Source organism: Eublepharis macularius, chromosome 18 (assembly GCF_028583425.1).
Source record: "Eublepharis macularius isolate TG4126 chromosome 18, MPM_Emac_v1.0, whole genome shotgun sequence".
In the NCBI taxonomy this organism is placed as follows: Eukaryota; Metazoa; Chordata; class Lepidosauria; order Squamata; family Eublepharidae; genus Eublepharis; species Eublepharis macularius.
The window spans coordinates 27,768,017-27,782,693 of NC_072807.1; the positions used below are offsets into that span (position 1 = coordinate 27,768,017).

At 45.3% G+C, this 14,677-nt stretch overlaps 1 protein-coding gene across 1 annotated transcript in view; it reads left to right on the forward strand.

Annotated features, from left to right (window-relative positions):
- Positions 1–7,218: 7,218 nt before the first annotated feature.
- Positions 7,219–14,677, forward strand: part of FBN1 (fibrillin 1) — a 205,957-nt gene continuing 198,498 nt past the window's right edge. Inside the window, exons 1-2 of the mRNA XM_055002220.1 lie at positions 7,219–7,300; positions 7,603–7,996. Of these exons, the coding sequence (XP_054858195.1) occupies positions 7,782–7,996 (215 nt within the window). The 5' untranslated portion in view covers positions 7,219–7,300; positions 7,603–7,781. The remainder of the gene's footprint in view (positions 7,301–7,602; positions 7,997–14,677) is intronic.

Here is a 14,677-nt window from a genome sequence, read left to right on the forward strand (position 1 = left end):
CCTCAGAACTTCCAGGGTTTGCTTTCTGTGGGCACACTTAGAATGAACTCATTTCAACAGAAAAACGTAAGAGTGATAGTTATTTTGCATACTTGAAAAATGTGAGACCTTTACGGATTGTCGGGGCTGGGGGTGGGACCTCACTAATTTTCCCTTCATATCCCTTGAGTCTGCAGCTTCGTTTAAGCCCTCAGCTGCCACTGAGATCCTGATGTGTGTTAACGTGGGCCTAGATTCTGTACAGATGTATTTGGTGAAAAGGCTATTTTGGAAATGCATGCCTAGTATAAGAACTTCAACAAGAGAGACATTTGATAAACTACTTTTTTTTTTGCATTTTCAATATTCTTCCCAGAAGGTTATTCCCAAGCATACATGCATAGAACGGAAGTCCTTGCTAGACATTTTGTCCTAGGGAGTAAATATAGGGATATTTTACTGTTTTAGCCGTATCCTCCAAGTTAAAAATGGGATGCATAACCAAATGCATTCAAATGTAGCATTCCTTTGAAAGGAAAAAGGAATCCGGTGGCACTTTAAAACACGAACAAGCTTTTGCGAATATAATTTCTCTTACTCAGTGTTGCTAAAAACAAACCTTCAGAAAGCAGCTAAGACAATGATCTGGAACTGGGTTATCCGAAGGATTGCCTCTGCCTATATGAGCCTACCTCCACGAGGAGGCCTGCTTCCTAAGCCCTGCACTATGTCCCATCCCTATCTGAAGTACCGTGGGTGGATGGATACATGGGCCAGGGCTTTTTCAGCTGTTCAGCCTCTGGAACTCTCTGTTTTGAGAGAGCCAGCTGGCTCCTACCTTGCTCTCCTTCAGGTGCCAAATGAAGACCTTACTGTTTCGGCATGTTTTTGGATTGAACAGCAGTTGGATTTTTTGTGGTTGCTGCATGTGCTGTGACTTGGGTCTGACGGTTGCTTTTTACTCGCTTTTTAAAACTTTTATGTTGTTTTATTGATCCACCTGATAAGCCACCTTCCGTTTCCTTTATTATTTATTTGATTTCTACCAACACATCTTTTGGGGACCTAGAAAAGATCCCCAGGGTAGTTTACCCAGAATGATGAAATGTAATTGGTGGCGGGTATACCGTTTTTGGTTTTTTGGCTGCTTTTACCTCCGTGCATCTGTATTGAATTGTGTATTGGTTTTAACTCGTTGGACGCTTATGATGTCTGTGTCCTACAGCTTTTGCTGTTTTTAGTTGCCTTGGGTTTGTAGAGGGAAGGCAGAATAGAAATCTTTCAAATAAATATTGATTTGGCGACGTTTCTATCTTCTCTACCATAGGAAAGCTCTGGCGTGGCATCCCATCCACACTGCCCGTTCCCATTATACCTTTCTGGCTGTTCCCCGGTCCTTTTATCCAACCTCATGCTCCTGCTTGCTGATAACTTGTCCGTTGCCCAACTGTATACTCTTCACTCCCTTTCCACAGGACTTGGTCTCTTCACTATGAGGGAGGGACTGTAGCTCCATGGGGGATTTGCATGGTAAGCAGAGAGTCTCGGGTTCAACTCCTGGCATATCCATTTAACAGCAACACTTAGCAGGTAACGTGAAACTTCCACCTGAGAATCTAGAGAGCTGCCACCAGTCACGGGTCAATATTGACTTCGAGAGTACAAGGCAGCTTAATTTATGTGTTGACTATCCCCGGGTGGAGCAGCCTTGACTCAGATGATGAATGCTTGCTAGGTTCTCTTCTGGACTGTTCTCCTGTGAACTTGGTCTTTTTACAGTCACAAGATGGAAAGGTGAGAAATATTTTCATAAATGTAGTATTTAGGTGGGACTGATTTTTGTTGAAACCGGTGGGTATGCTGTGGATGAAGTGCACTCTGACGCATGAAAATTTATGTTTGAATAAATATTGTTAGCCTTTGAGGTGATGCTGGACTCCTGTTTTGTTTTACTGCTACAGATTGCCCCATCTGAAATTATTATTATTATGGTTTGTTTATAGTCCGCCTTTCTCACGGAGATCCAAGTTGGATTACATACTGCATGTGAATACAATATAATCCATAGCTAGGAAACTCACAGAGCAAAAATACAGTATGATCAACAGTTAGGACATTCAATGAAAACAGACTGCAGGGTATGGTAGCTGCAGATTTGAAAACCAGCAGAAAGCTGACACACACAGATGAAACTTTTCTGAATTATCCTCCTTGGGTCTTATGTTCAGATAAATGGTTTTCGATGCCGGAGTTTTTGTATCTGCCACTGCCCTTCAAATTCTGTTAAGGCTCCACTGTTTATCTTAAAAGATAGTGTAGGCATTGTTCCATATTTTTTATCACAGGCCTGCAAAACCCACTAAGCAGTGTGTTGTGAACTAGTAGGTGCCTCATAAGTCCCTTAATTTTTTTGATGGCATGTTGTGGGGGAGGGGAGAGAACCAGCAGAAGTTTTTGCAAGCTCTCTGGTAAGCTGCCAGTCATAGCTTGAAAGTTTTGAGCTTGGTGGGCCATGGACTGTACTGGCCCATATAGTATACATCTTGCCTACACAGAGTTTTTGGCAGCAGATGGTACAGGGTCTCCTGCAGGTGCCAGGCTGCACACAGATGAAGTCAGCAGCAGCCCGTACAAGGGCTTTCTCTGTGGTGGCCCCTATCCCGTGGAATGACCTGGCTGAGGAAGTCAGAAGAGCCCCCACTCTCCTGGCTTTCCGCAAACGATGCAAAACCAAACTATTCAAAAAGGCTTTTTACTCAAATGGGAAGGCTGTATTGTAGGGATGGGGGTCTCAGATGCTTCATTAACAAGCTGGGCATCATAGACTTCATCACTATTTTTGCCTTATATATTATCTTCTGCTTTAAATATGTACTCCTATGTACAACCAGCACTCCATGTTGTCTAATGTTAGTCCTAGAATTGATTGTTTTGCTCCAGTATTTTTTCTACTCTGTCTTGGTTCCTTGCTAATGCTGTGTCTTTTAAACTTGTATCTGTTTACCTTATGGTATTGTATTGAAATGTACTAGATACCGATTGTATTAACCTCATACTGTGTAATCCAACTTGAGTCTCAGTGAGAAAGGCAGACTATAAATGACGTAAATAAATAAAATAAAAAATGGGAAGTTTTGCTTTTCTTGTCTGTAAAACAGTGCAGCAAACCATTTGGAACGTCAGTTTTGCCACACAAGGCTATTTTTAACTGGAAGTGGGTTCTTTTGCTCCGGTTGTTGTGTAGGATACGAACCTTGACACTCTTCAGCACTCAAAACTCTTTAACAGCGTTACTAAGCGTAAACGATAGCCTGAATACAGTGTTTCTTTTCTGATGTTGTTTGCAAATGACATCTTGCTGGCTTTTTCTGGGCTTAGCATGGACCCTGGAAATTCCCAACCGGAACAAAAGACTGTTGCCGACGACTCCTGTTTGGATTTGTGGCCAGATGAAGATGCGGCAAAGAATTCAGGTGCGCATCTGGTGTTCTTTACTCCACGGCAGAATACAATGTTGTGCTTTTTTTTTTTCCTCCACGGGATAAATGATGGGTCAGCAATAGACACAAAATGGAAAGTGAGAATTTAAATGTGAAACTTTTTAAAAGGAGCTTTGAAATTATGTATGTATGTCTTTCTCGCTGAGACTGAAGGTGGATTACTCAATGCAAGTCCGTAAGATGGACAGCTAGGATGTATCTCTCTCTGGCCACGGCCAACATAACTCAACAACAGCAACAACAAAATCTTAGAGTAATGCCCTCAATTTTCTACAGGGGCTTGCATTTTGCTCCTTTGCAATGCTAGTCTCCTTCCCAAGTAGTCTCAAACAAATACTGGCTTTTAAATAGAGGTGTTCACAGAAATCTTATTTGAGTTGAGGTTCAGCTTATTTTGCCAGATTTTTTTGTGATGTCTTTGGGGTAAATATTATATTTTTTGAACCAATGTAGCTTCCTGTTCATGATAGGCCTTTTAGCAGTTGCTGGGAGATTCCTGCAGCTGCTTCTCTTGCCAAAGTGAATTCTCCCCTTCCAACATGAACTGTGGTTAAGAGAAAATGTCAGTGTACATGTTCATTGCAGTTAAGTCTGTCTACGTTCCTGTTCATTCATGATTAAAACCAGGGTTTAAAGATGGTTAGCAAACCCTTGGTTGAGAGGGAACCTAATTAGCTTTAACCACAGTTGACAAAAGTTCCAACAGGTGCCACCTTGCACATGGGTGAAATCAACAGCAGCCTGTACACGGGCTTTCTCTGTGGTGGCCCCCACCTTGTGGAATGGCCTGTCTGAGCAGGTCAGGAGAGTCCGCACTCTCCTAGCTTTCCGCAAATGATGCAAAACCGAATTATTCAAAAAGGCTTTTGTAGTGCAGGGAGGGGTCTCAGATGCTCCACTAATGAGTTAGGGACCATAGACTTCACCCATAGACTTCAGCACTACGTTGCCTTATGCTTTAAATATGTGTTCCTATGTCAGTCCTAGAATTACTTATGTTCTGTTTCAGCATTTCTTCAACTCTGTTTTGGATTCTTGCTAATGTTGTCTTTGTAAACTCATGTTTATTTACCCTATGGCATTTTTTATGAAATTGTCCTTGATACTGACTGTACTAAACTCACACTGTGTGAGTCTGAGTGAGAAAGGTGGACCATAAATGACATAAATAAAATAAATAAAAATAACATGGTGAAGGTGGAATGGGGAAATTTTGCTGTAGGAGTGAGAATGCACAATTTTGTAGCCTGTTCCTTTAATTGTTGTTAAACAGCAATTAAGAGATCAGAGCCATTAAACCTGCATTGACCTTTCATTTACAGTCTATGGCTTAACTTGTGGACTGTGGCACAAAAATGGAATGAACCTCACCACCCTTCTATGCAAGCCAAGATTATGCCATTTTTAAACAGTTCAAGAATCTGATATGAACCTCCCTCACCCCTCTAAGTAATTGCTTATTCTTTTCTGTCCTGTTGCTGTTGAATCTAAAACGTTAGGAATTTATCCGTTGACTTCTGAGGACTGAACTTTAGACCAAATTGAGTTATGTGATTCTGTGTTGGAGTTTTGATCTCATGGGACAGAGCTCAATACATTTCTAGGCCCCTAATAAGGGTGGGATCTCACAAAGATTAACAATACACCATAAATGAATGTGTTGTTCTGTGAGTGACATCATTGGGGCAGGCCAAGGTTTTCCATAATCCCAAAGCAAAACCACCTAGAGGCCTGTTTGTTCACATCTGTGAACATGCACCAGGAATAACAAGTGATCAGTAAACTCCCTGGGGCAGAGACTTGCATTTTTGCTTATACGATTGTATGGAAGCACCATGCACGCTGATGATTTTGTATCACATTCTTAAACAATAGAGTGTTTATTTGGGGAATGATCCAGACATACTTAAGCATTTTAAAATCCTTTTGTTAAAAATGGGATTGTGTGTTCAAAATTTAAAATGTTTGAATGGTAGATGGAATGCGCCCTAAATTTGTATTCCAGTTCAGCATGGCATTTTATGCCCCCAAACTGTGAAAAGGATCATATTGAGAAGGATTCGAATAGGAGTTTTTAATCTCGTGTACCTGGATGGAAGATCCACAGAAGTCAGTGAAGCTTACTTTTGAGTAAAAATGCATAAGGTTAGGCGGTCAAGCCTGCTCATACTCTACACTTAAATTTGTGAACATGGTTAGCATCTTTATTTCATCCAAAAGGAAGGATGGGGGTGAACTTAGTGGTTTACATTACAACACTATATGGCCATTTTTTTTCTAATGACATATTTTGAATGCTTCATCCACATGAAATAGAAAACTTACAGTAGGTCTATATATTCTCATAAGAAACAAATCCTTGGTAGTGAATGATAGATTGCTCAGGAAATATATTTAGTTTTTTGTGTGATAACTCAACATACCTTTTGTTGTAATCTGGTGTGGTGTATGTCAACCACAGCCTCTTGTTCCTTTGATGGGGGACAGGGTTGCACCCAGAAAGCTGAGGACAAAGTTCCATAAAAGAAGAAAAACATGCGTTTTCTAGGAAGAAAAAAGATTTAGATCAGCCGGTGCCTTTCTCAGGTTATACTGTCATTATACTACTTCCACTGTATGCCCTATTAGCTGAATTTTACTTCTTGTATATGATGAAGTGGGGTCCAGTCTATTATGCCACAATAAATTGCTTAATCTTTGAGGCATCACAAATCCCTTTTTTGATTTTCCCAGGAGAAATGAGGACAGGTGCTATTTTACTTTTGACATGTTGGTGCCATGACTTGACTGGGCATAATTTGCCATCTTTTAGAGTGACAGATGAGTTTTGCTGTAAAAAAATGGTGTTACATAAGGGCTAAGAGATTCATTGTGGTATAAGTATTGTTGTGAACTAGAAAGCCCCTTCAGCACATCTGTGGACAGAGCTCTCTCATTCACACACCCACACACAAGCGCACCAAAAGGCACGAAGCACACCCTCTCCATGTGATGCAAAGAAAGATACATAAGTACAGTGAACAGTTCCCAACTGCAGTGCGAAGGTCCTTAGCTTTGCTAGGCTATTAGCAGTATCCGAAACCGTGGTCCCCACTGAGTTCTAAATGAACCGAACCCGCTGGTCAGTCCAGCAGTTTCTAGAGTCCAGATCTTCCTCTGAATGTGGTTACTGAAAAATTGGGAGAGAATTGTGCCAGGCTCAAAGGTGGCAATCCTAGCTCTTGCTGCCCCACACTGTGATGTGGCACGGGCTACTAGAGAGTAGCGTGTTTGTGTGTAAAGCAAGCCATGGCATAGGACGTGCTCCGTTGCCCCTCCGGAGGGGATCGAGACCCCCCTCCCTCCTTCTGCACCCGCGGGTTTAGAACCTGGCTCCCCGGCTGGGCACCTGGCCAGCCCCGCGGGCTCCTCCGCCTTGGCCCGGGAGGTCTCTCCCTCACCCGCCCCTTGGGGACCGCTGCAAAGCCGCCTAGGCAGCGGCCAAGCTCGGGGTGCCCCTCTGACCTGTGCCCGGCCGGAGGAGCGTGGTGCCAAGAGTGGTGCCCCCCTCTCTCTCCCTTCCTTCCTTCGCCCGGTGCCTTTTGCGCGCCTAGAGGGGGAAAAGCCAAGGCGGCTCCTGCCCGGGTCGCGGGCTGCCCTTCGCCTCGGGAAACTTTGTTTTCACTCCCCCCCCCCCGCCCCTTCTCGCGAGAAAAAAGCCGCCTCGCAGACGAGGGGAGGAGGGGAGGGGAGAGGAGGGGGAAAGTGGAGGCAGGCGGCGGCGGCGGGCAGCGGCAGTGGATGCGGCGGCCACGGGGAGAAGCGCAGCCGGAGCCGCTCTTGTGGGTGCCTTTCGCTCCCGGCCGGGGAGGCTTGGCGCGGGGTTGTGTCTGGCGGGCAGCGGCGAGGCGCCCCGTGGGCTGACAGGGGCCGGGGAAGGCGGGCGGCTGCAGCCGGGATGCGCAACGCGGGGCGCCCGGCCGCAGCGCCGGAGGGGAGAGCCGCGGGGCGCGCCTGGCCTGGAGGCAGAGGCCGGCCTCGGCGGGCACCGGCCGGGCGGGGAGGCGCGGGAGGCGGCCGGGCGGGCGGGCGGCGCCGCCTTCCGCACCTAACGGTCCTCTTCTCTCCCCCTTTCCTTGCGCAGCGTGGAGCCCGGGGCGAGCCTGAGCCGCTGAGCCGCGGGCGAAGGAGCCGCCGAGCGCAAAGGGGGCGCGCCGCAAAGGGAGCGAAGAGCGGCTCCCCTCCGCCCACCAGCCCGCCCGTCTCCTCCCGCGACTCCTTCGCGCTTCTCTCCGCCGGGGAAGGGGGCGGCCGGCCGGCGAGATGCGGCTGGAGGTCGCGCTGGGATTTACCGTGCTGCTGAGCGTCGCTTGGAGCCCGGCCGGAGGGGCTGCCGAAAGCCACTTGGACGCAGACGCCGCCGCCCTCATCGTCACCCCCGCGAAGGATCCCAGCAGCAGCAGCAGCAATAGCCGGGCCAGCCGGGCCAAGCGGCGAGGGCAGGCGGGCGGCGCGGTGGGGCACGATGCGCTCAAAGGGTAAGAGGCCGGGCTGGGCTCGACTGGACTGGGCGAGGCAGACCCCCGCCCCAGCCGCCGGAGCGCACGCTTGGCTTGGCGGATCCCCAGCCCGGCCGCGCTCTTAGCGCTCGCTTCCCGGCGCGAAAGGCTCGGGCTGACTTGCGAGTAAGCACCTGCGAGCCGTCAGCCTCCTGTCCCCCTGCCGAAGGGTATGGGCCGGGGAGGAAGGAGGCCGAAGCGTTGGCCTCCCCGCCGGGTCCCTGGTCAAAAACCGCAGAAGAGTTCTGGTCCTTAAGCCGCTTTGCCTTGGGTTGGAGAGTAAGGAGCTGGGGCGGGGGGGGGGGGCAAGGAGCCTTCGAGCAGGTTTAAGTTTCTGTGCCCGGTGCATAAGGAACCTGGACCCAACTTCGTCCTGGCTGGGAAGCGAGCCTTGCTGTGGTTTTCAAAGAGGGGTGCTGTGCTGGCTAGAGAGAGCCGGCGTTTGGAACAAGGCAACTTCCCACACTCATAACCAGTTCCCAGTGCCAGGGCTGCAACCCTGGAAGGTAATCCTGATAAGAGTGGAAGTTGCCCATGATTATCTTTGGGAGTGACACTTGGCATAGAGGATGGTGATTCTGGACAGAATTGAGCGCCAGCATCTTTGCTTCTGAAAACTAAGATGGGAGTAAGCAGGTGAAGTTAGGTCTTCTTGCACCTTCAGGGTGGTTCGGAAAGAAGCTGGCTGGAATATGCATTAACTTCCATGTTGTTCTTATTATTTAGTGATTCATTTATAATCTGCCTTGTCACTAAATTCCAAGGTGGATTACACAGTGCACGTGCTTTCCTGTGTCACTGTTTCTTGCATTTGGTCAGTCCATTAGATTTGAAGCAAAGATATCGTTCACATTCTGTGTATCCATCCTCAGGTTTGGGCACGGCCAGTCTGATTTTGACACCAGCTGTGCCGGCAAGCGAATTCTAGTGAGGGGACAGGGATGCTCTCTTTGTGTAGTCCCTTTCCAGTACACTTATCACAAACTGTGTTGTTGCATAAATAAATTGGCACCGATGTTTAGAGGTGGCGTATTAAGTGTGCAAAATATGGCATGCCCTTTGAGCAGCTCAGAGGATGCCAGGTTGCCATCTTTTTCTCTACCTTTTGAAATGCGGTTTGGCACAGTTTGCAGGAGGACCGTGTTGTGTTGGGGGGCTGGGAATATGTTTCTCTCCAAGTCAGGTTAGCTAAGGATCCTGTGGAGATTTCTCATCGGTGTTTTCTTCTGCAGAGATATGGGTGGGCTCACTTGCTCGAGTCCTCTTGGATCTGCGCCGTTCTTGCCAGTGGTTTTGGCACGATGCGTCTCATTCTTCTTGCTTCTCTTCTTGTGGTCTAGAATATATTTCTGAAACTCTTCGAGTAATCTTTATACAGAATGGCTTGTTCTAGGGGAGTGAATTAGATTCGATCATTTCGGGGTTGGGCTGCACCATCGTTCTGTATTTGGAGGGGAGATCAAAAAGGTTGACTTCTGAGAACTTGGTTGCAGTGCCAGAAGTGGGAAAAGCCTGTTCCTGCAGAGCCTCTGTGGGCGCTAATTGGATTCTTTTTAGTTTTTTTGCAATTTGACAAGCCAACTCTGAGCTGAGATTGCAGTGGAGCGAACTGCTGCCTTGTCCTTAGCTGGCCTTGCAGTGGCTGTCTGAAGAGGGAAGAGGGGTGTGTGTGAGAACAAGAGAGCGATGTGCATTTTACGATGTGGCTTGTTACTGGGCAAGCTGCAGGAGGTACGGTGTTAGTATGCATAAGCATGCATTTGCATTGTGCTGTTTTTGAACATGCCAGTCGTGATCTTCTGGGCATCACTTTTGCTCCTCTTGATCTGTAAAAACGATTCTTGGAGCGCTTTGACATTTTTTCTCCTTCTGTTTTCATAGACTTGGTTGTTTGCGTGAGCTTATGACAGCTTCTCGCATTGGCTTTGCTTACTAATTGCTTTGCAAATACCTGCTGCTATTGCTGTTAGTACCTCTGTGGTGTGTGACAGTTTCCCATCGAGCTCTTGGGCTGTCTTCCCAAGACAGCCCTTTAGACTCCAGAGATGTCAAACTTCTGGCAAGAGGAAGGCAGCTTCAGTTAATGTGAAAAATTGTTTAAGCCTTCCTTAAGTACAGCTAAGATGAAACAAAGGCAGGAAAGCAATATCCTTACAGTTTACATTATAAGGAGACAACTGCAAAAATGATAATAAACTTAACCAAAGTAACCTCTTGCATGGGCGAATTCAAGTTTGAGTTTCGCAAATAACCTTTTCCATGGGGCTTGATGGTATTGTTGGAAAGACGATTGCTGAACTGGCCTGTGTTTTTAAAATGACATTCCTATGTCTTGGTAAACATTCTCTCTTGCTTTTTTGCTCCTTTTCAGTTTTCTCTCTTTACGTAGCTCACTCTTCTTTTGTGGGTTACTTCAGATGATTTCAAGACATCTTGTAGTCATTAAGCAAGGAAAGGGAACATTTGATGGCAAGACGCAGTTCTGATGTCTCTGGTGCAAATTCCATGATATTTTTTTATTACAGATTCCCAGCTCTTCCCTATACCAGCATAGCTCTGCATAGGATAGCACATCGTGTAGGCATCTGAGTGTGCCTGTTGAATGCTTAATACAGTGTCATCTTCTTTACCCAGAGCTCCTGGGGTGTATTGATTAGAATGTCACACTGGGAGTGAAGAGGCCCAGGTTCAAATCTCCACTCAGCCAAGAAGTTCACTGGGTGACTTTGGGCCAGTCTGTCTTTTTCTCTGCTTTTGCGTCACAGGGTTGTTTCAAGGGCAGAATGGAGGAGGGGAATATTGCATATGCTGCCCTGTGCTCCTTGGAGGAAGGGTGGGATGAAAATGTGATAGACTTGCACTGAACTTGGCACCAGCGCTGTTTCCCCCTCCCAGGGGTTTCCCAGTTGGGCCTGTGCAGCTGGGAGTCCCAATGGCTGCCGATGCTTGCCAAGCAACTGCTTGGCACCTTATCTTTATTTATTTAATTTATTTACGTCATTTATAGTCCGCCTTTCTCACTGAAACTCGAGGCGAATGACATGATGTGAGTCCGTACAATCAGTATCATGACATGTCAGTACACATGTAATGGGTATATACATGCAACTTGCAAGATTTAAAGAGAAAGAAAGACTGAAAAGAAAGGTTTAAAGATCTAAGTGTTGAAACAGCATAGATAGATTCCATGACTGATAGATTAAACAACTTAAGAACTACCCAGTAGGATCATATTTGTAGTAATAGTAGAGAAGTCTATGGTCCCTCACTGTTTACAGCAAGAGTAGAGAAGTCTTTGGTCCCTCCTTATCCCTTTACTGATGGATCTCTTGAGGCCACTTTCTTACAGTACAGCCTTCCTATCTGATCAAAAAACCCCGCTTGAACAATTCAGTTTTGCATCCTTTACGGAAGGCCAGCGGGACGGTATTAACCCATGGCTGGGCCCCTAGGCTTTCAGGTATTTTGGGCCCCCTCCGGCACGTCAGTATTTCACTCCACTACAGCTGACTTTGGTACGGTAGGTACTAGACCGCAGTACATAGCCCTCTATCCATTTTGAGGGTCTCCTGAAGAATTCTATTCACAATTTTAAAGATATTTTTATTCCGCGAGTAGAACTCTTCAGGAAAGCACATTTTTGGGGTATAATTGTTCAATTATATTATTTATTAAAATATTATTTATTATGTTATTATTTATTAAAATATATAATTTATGGATAATTGTTTTAATATAAGAGACAATTTGTTTCACTTCAATAAGGAAGCAGTTAATTCTCTTATTAATAGAGGTTATATAAGAGAATCAATTTATTGTAATTTATGGTGGGGTGTGCCTTAGCAAAAAAAATTGACGGGCTCCTTGTCCCTGTGGGGTCCCTAGGCTTTGGCTAGTCAGCCTTATGAATAATAGCAATAACAAAACAATAACATTCGATTTATATACCGCCCTTCAGGACAACTTATTGCCCACTCAGAGCGCTTTGCAAAGTATGTCATTATTATCCCCACAACAAACACCCTGTGAGGTGGGTGGGGCTGAGAGAGCCCCAGAGAGCGGTGACTGACCCGAGGTCACCCAGCTGGCTTCAAATGGAGGAGTGGGGAATCAAACCCAGCTCTCTAGATTAAAGTCCCGTGCTCTTAACCACTACACCAAAGTGGCTTTCCAGTTTGGCCCTGAAGGCCAGGAGAGTGGGAGCTTTCCTAACCTCCTCAGGTAGGCCATTCCGTAAAGTGGGGGTCACCACAGAGAATGCCCATGTACAGGCAGCCATTGATTTTACCCCTGTGAAGAGTGGTACCTGCAGAAAGCCCTGTTCAAATGAGCAAAGTTGCCGTGAGGGAATTTAGGGAGAGAGGTGGTCCCATAGATACAATGGACCAAGACCATGGAGAACTTTGTAGGTGATAGCCAATAACTTTCACTGGGCTTGGTAACTGATAGGAAGTTAACGGAGTGACTGTAGAATGGAAGTAATATTCATGGTTCTCCTAGTTCCCACCCATAGTTGAGCTGCCATGTTCTACATCAACTGGAGTCTCTAACTTAGAGGGGAAACCAATGTACAGTGCATTGCAGTAGTCAAGTATCGATGTTAGCATGGCATGGGTCCACTTAGTGACTCTCATTGGTGCATTGTTTTTAGCAAAGAAGAATTTAGCAGGTGCCCCTGTTACTCTTTGGCATCAAAGAACATTGGATTATGCAGCCTTTCAGCAACAGTGATGACTGTACCTTTCTGGTCCCTAGAGGGCAAAATGAATGACAGGGCAGGTTGCTCACATGTCTTAAGATTGTCCATCCAAACTCTGCCCTCTAAAGTAGTGGAGGCCATGGTGTTCACTGTCAAGAGAACTGAACAGCTTGGAGCTAGCATAGGGTTTTTATGAGCAGTTTGGAGAAGAGTGGAGAGATCAAACTCCTGTTTATTACAAGCTGACAGTAGAGGCTTCTTTAGGCTAATATAATTTGCCTGTTGATATGGTGTGGAGTTTGTGCATCCAGCATTAGAATACTTACGTTATATCCAGCATGTGCAACGTTTGGACCTATGCAGCATGAAAGAATTAGTGTTCTAAACCACATATCAGTAAAGCTTCCCCAGTGCAGTAAAGTTTGGGTTGGAAAACTTTTCACGGAATTTTTCCAAAATGGAAAATTTTCTTTTTTTCATGTATTATTTTTTTTATTGAAGAGAATTTTCCAAATTAATTAAAAAACAGCAAGAGAAAAAAAATAGGAAAGTTCTCTGATGCTATATTTTTCTTTGGAAAAAATTCCACCCACGTGTAAATTTTATCTATACTTGTGAAGGCTTTTGTGCTGCAAATTGATCACATTGGATGGGATAAATGTGAGGTATGAGGCATGGACAAATCCTGATTCCTATAGACGGTCCAGGCTTGTACATGATGCATTTTCCTTCTTTTGCTAACATTATTTGAACTTTGCTAATGTTATTTAAATATTTAAATAATTTAAATTTGAATGGGAAAACTTTACGATTTAAATTTTCCCAGAAAACCCACATAAGTAGGATTACGCCCCCCACCCAATAATGTTTCTTCCAAGGGCATTTCTCCATTTCTCCCATTTTATTCTTACAACCTTTTAAAGTACATTGATCTGATTCTGAAAGCTGGCCCAAGATCACCCGGTGACCTTCAAATGGCAGAGGAGAGATTTTAAGTCTGCTCTTCCTATTTGTATTTTTATCTCCTCCACCACACTGACTGTTTGGCTTAATGGTGAAGCGAAATTTTCTTTAAAACAATGGTCTGACTTGGCGTAAAGCAGTTTAATGAGTTAGAGAGGTATGAAAGACCTCTACCTGAGACCCTGGAAAGCTACTACCAGTCAGAGCAAACAGTATCTGGAGATCTCCCAGAATTAGTACTGATCTCCAGGCCACAGAAATCAGTTACCCAGGAGAAAATAGCTGCTTCGGAAGGTGGACTGTATGGCATTATACTCTGTTGAGGCCCCTCCCCTCCCCAAACCCCAAGCTCCACCCCCAAAATCTCCAGGAATTTCCCAGCCTGGGTCCGGAAACCCTAGAAAATACATTTTACCTAAAAAGTGAGTGCTGATGGGCCAAAACTGTTTCTGTAGTTTTCACAGTAGATCATGTGTTGATTTTTTTTTGAAAAAGTACCTCTCTGAGTAAAAAAGCAGCCAAGAAATATTGTAAATAAGTATTATTAAAGATGAGATTACAGATACCTTGGGAACGTACAGTGTGTATTTTCATCTTGTTCAGCTTTATTTTTCAGAGCATAATTCAGCCAAATGTAGAATGGCTCAGGTCCTAGTCATTTCAATGGCAGGAAGTTTATCGTTGAGATACGTTCCCTATAGAAAGAAGTGGGTGGGGCTTTGAAAGAGCTTCGGTTTTGCTGTATCACAGATTTTATAAGAAGATGCATACACTTATTCCCCCCCCTCCTCCCCGTTCATTCTTTTCCACAGTACAAATATATTCAGAGACCTAAGAATTACAGTATAAATCATTTGCAGATGCTGGTAGACTTTGTTTTCATGTAACTGTAGTTTGGATAGAAGAGATGGAGGGAGGGGGGGAGTCCATCTGTTTTAAGAAAGTTTCTGACTTGACTTTTAAAGCACTGGAAGAGAGAAGCCTCCTAAAATGTAGTC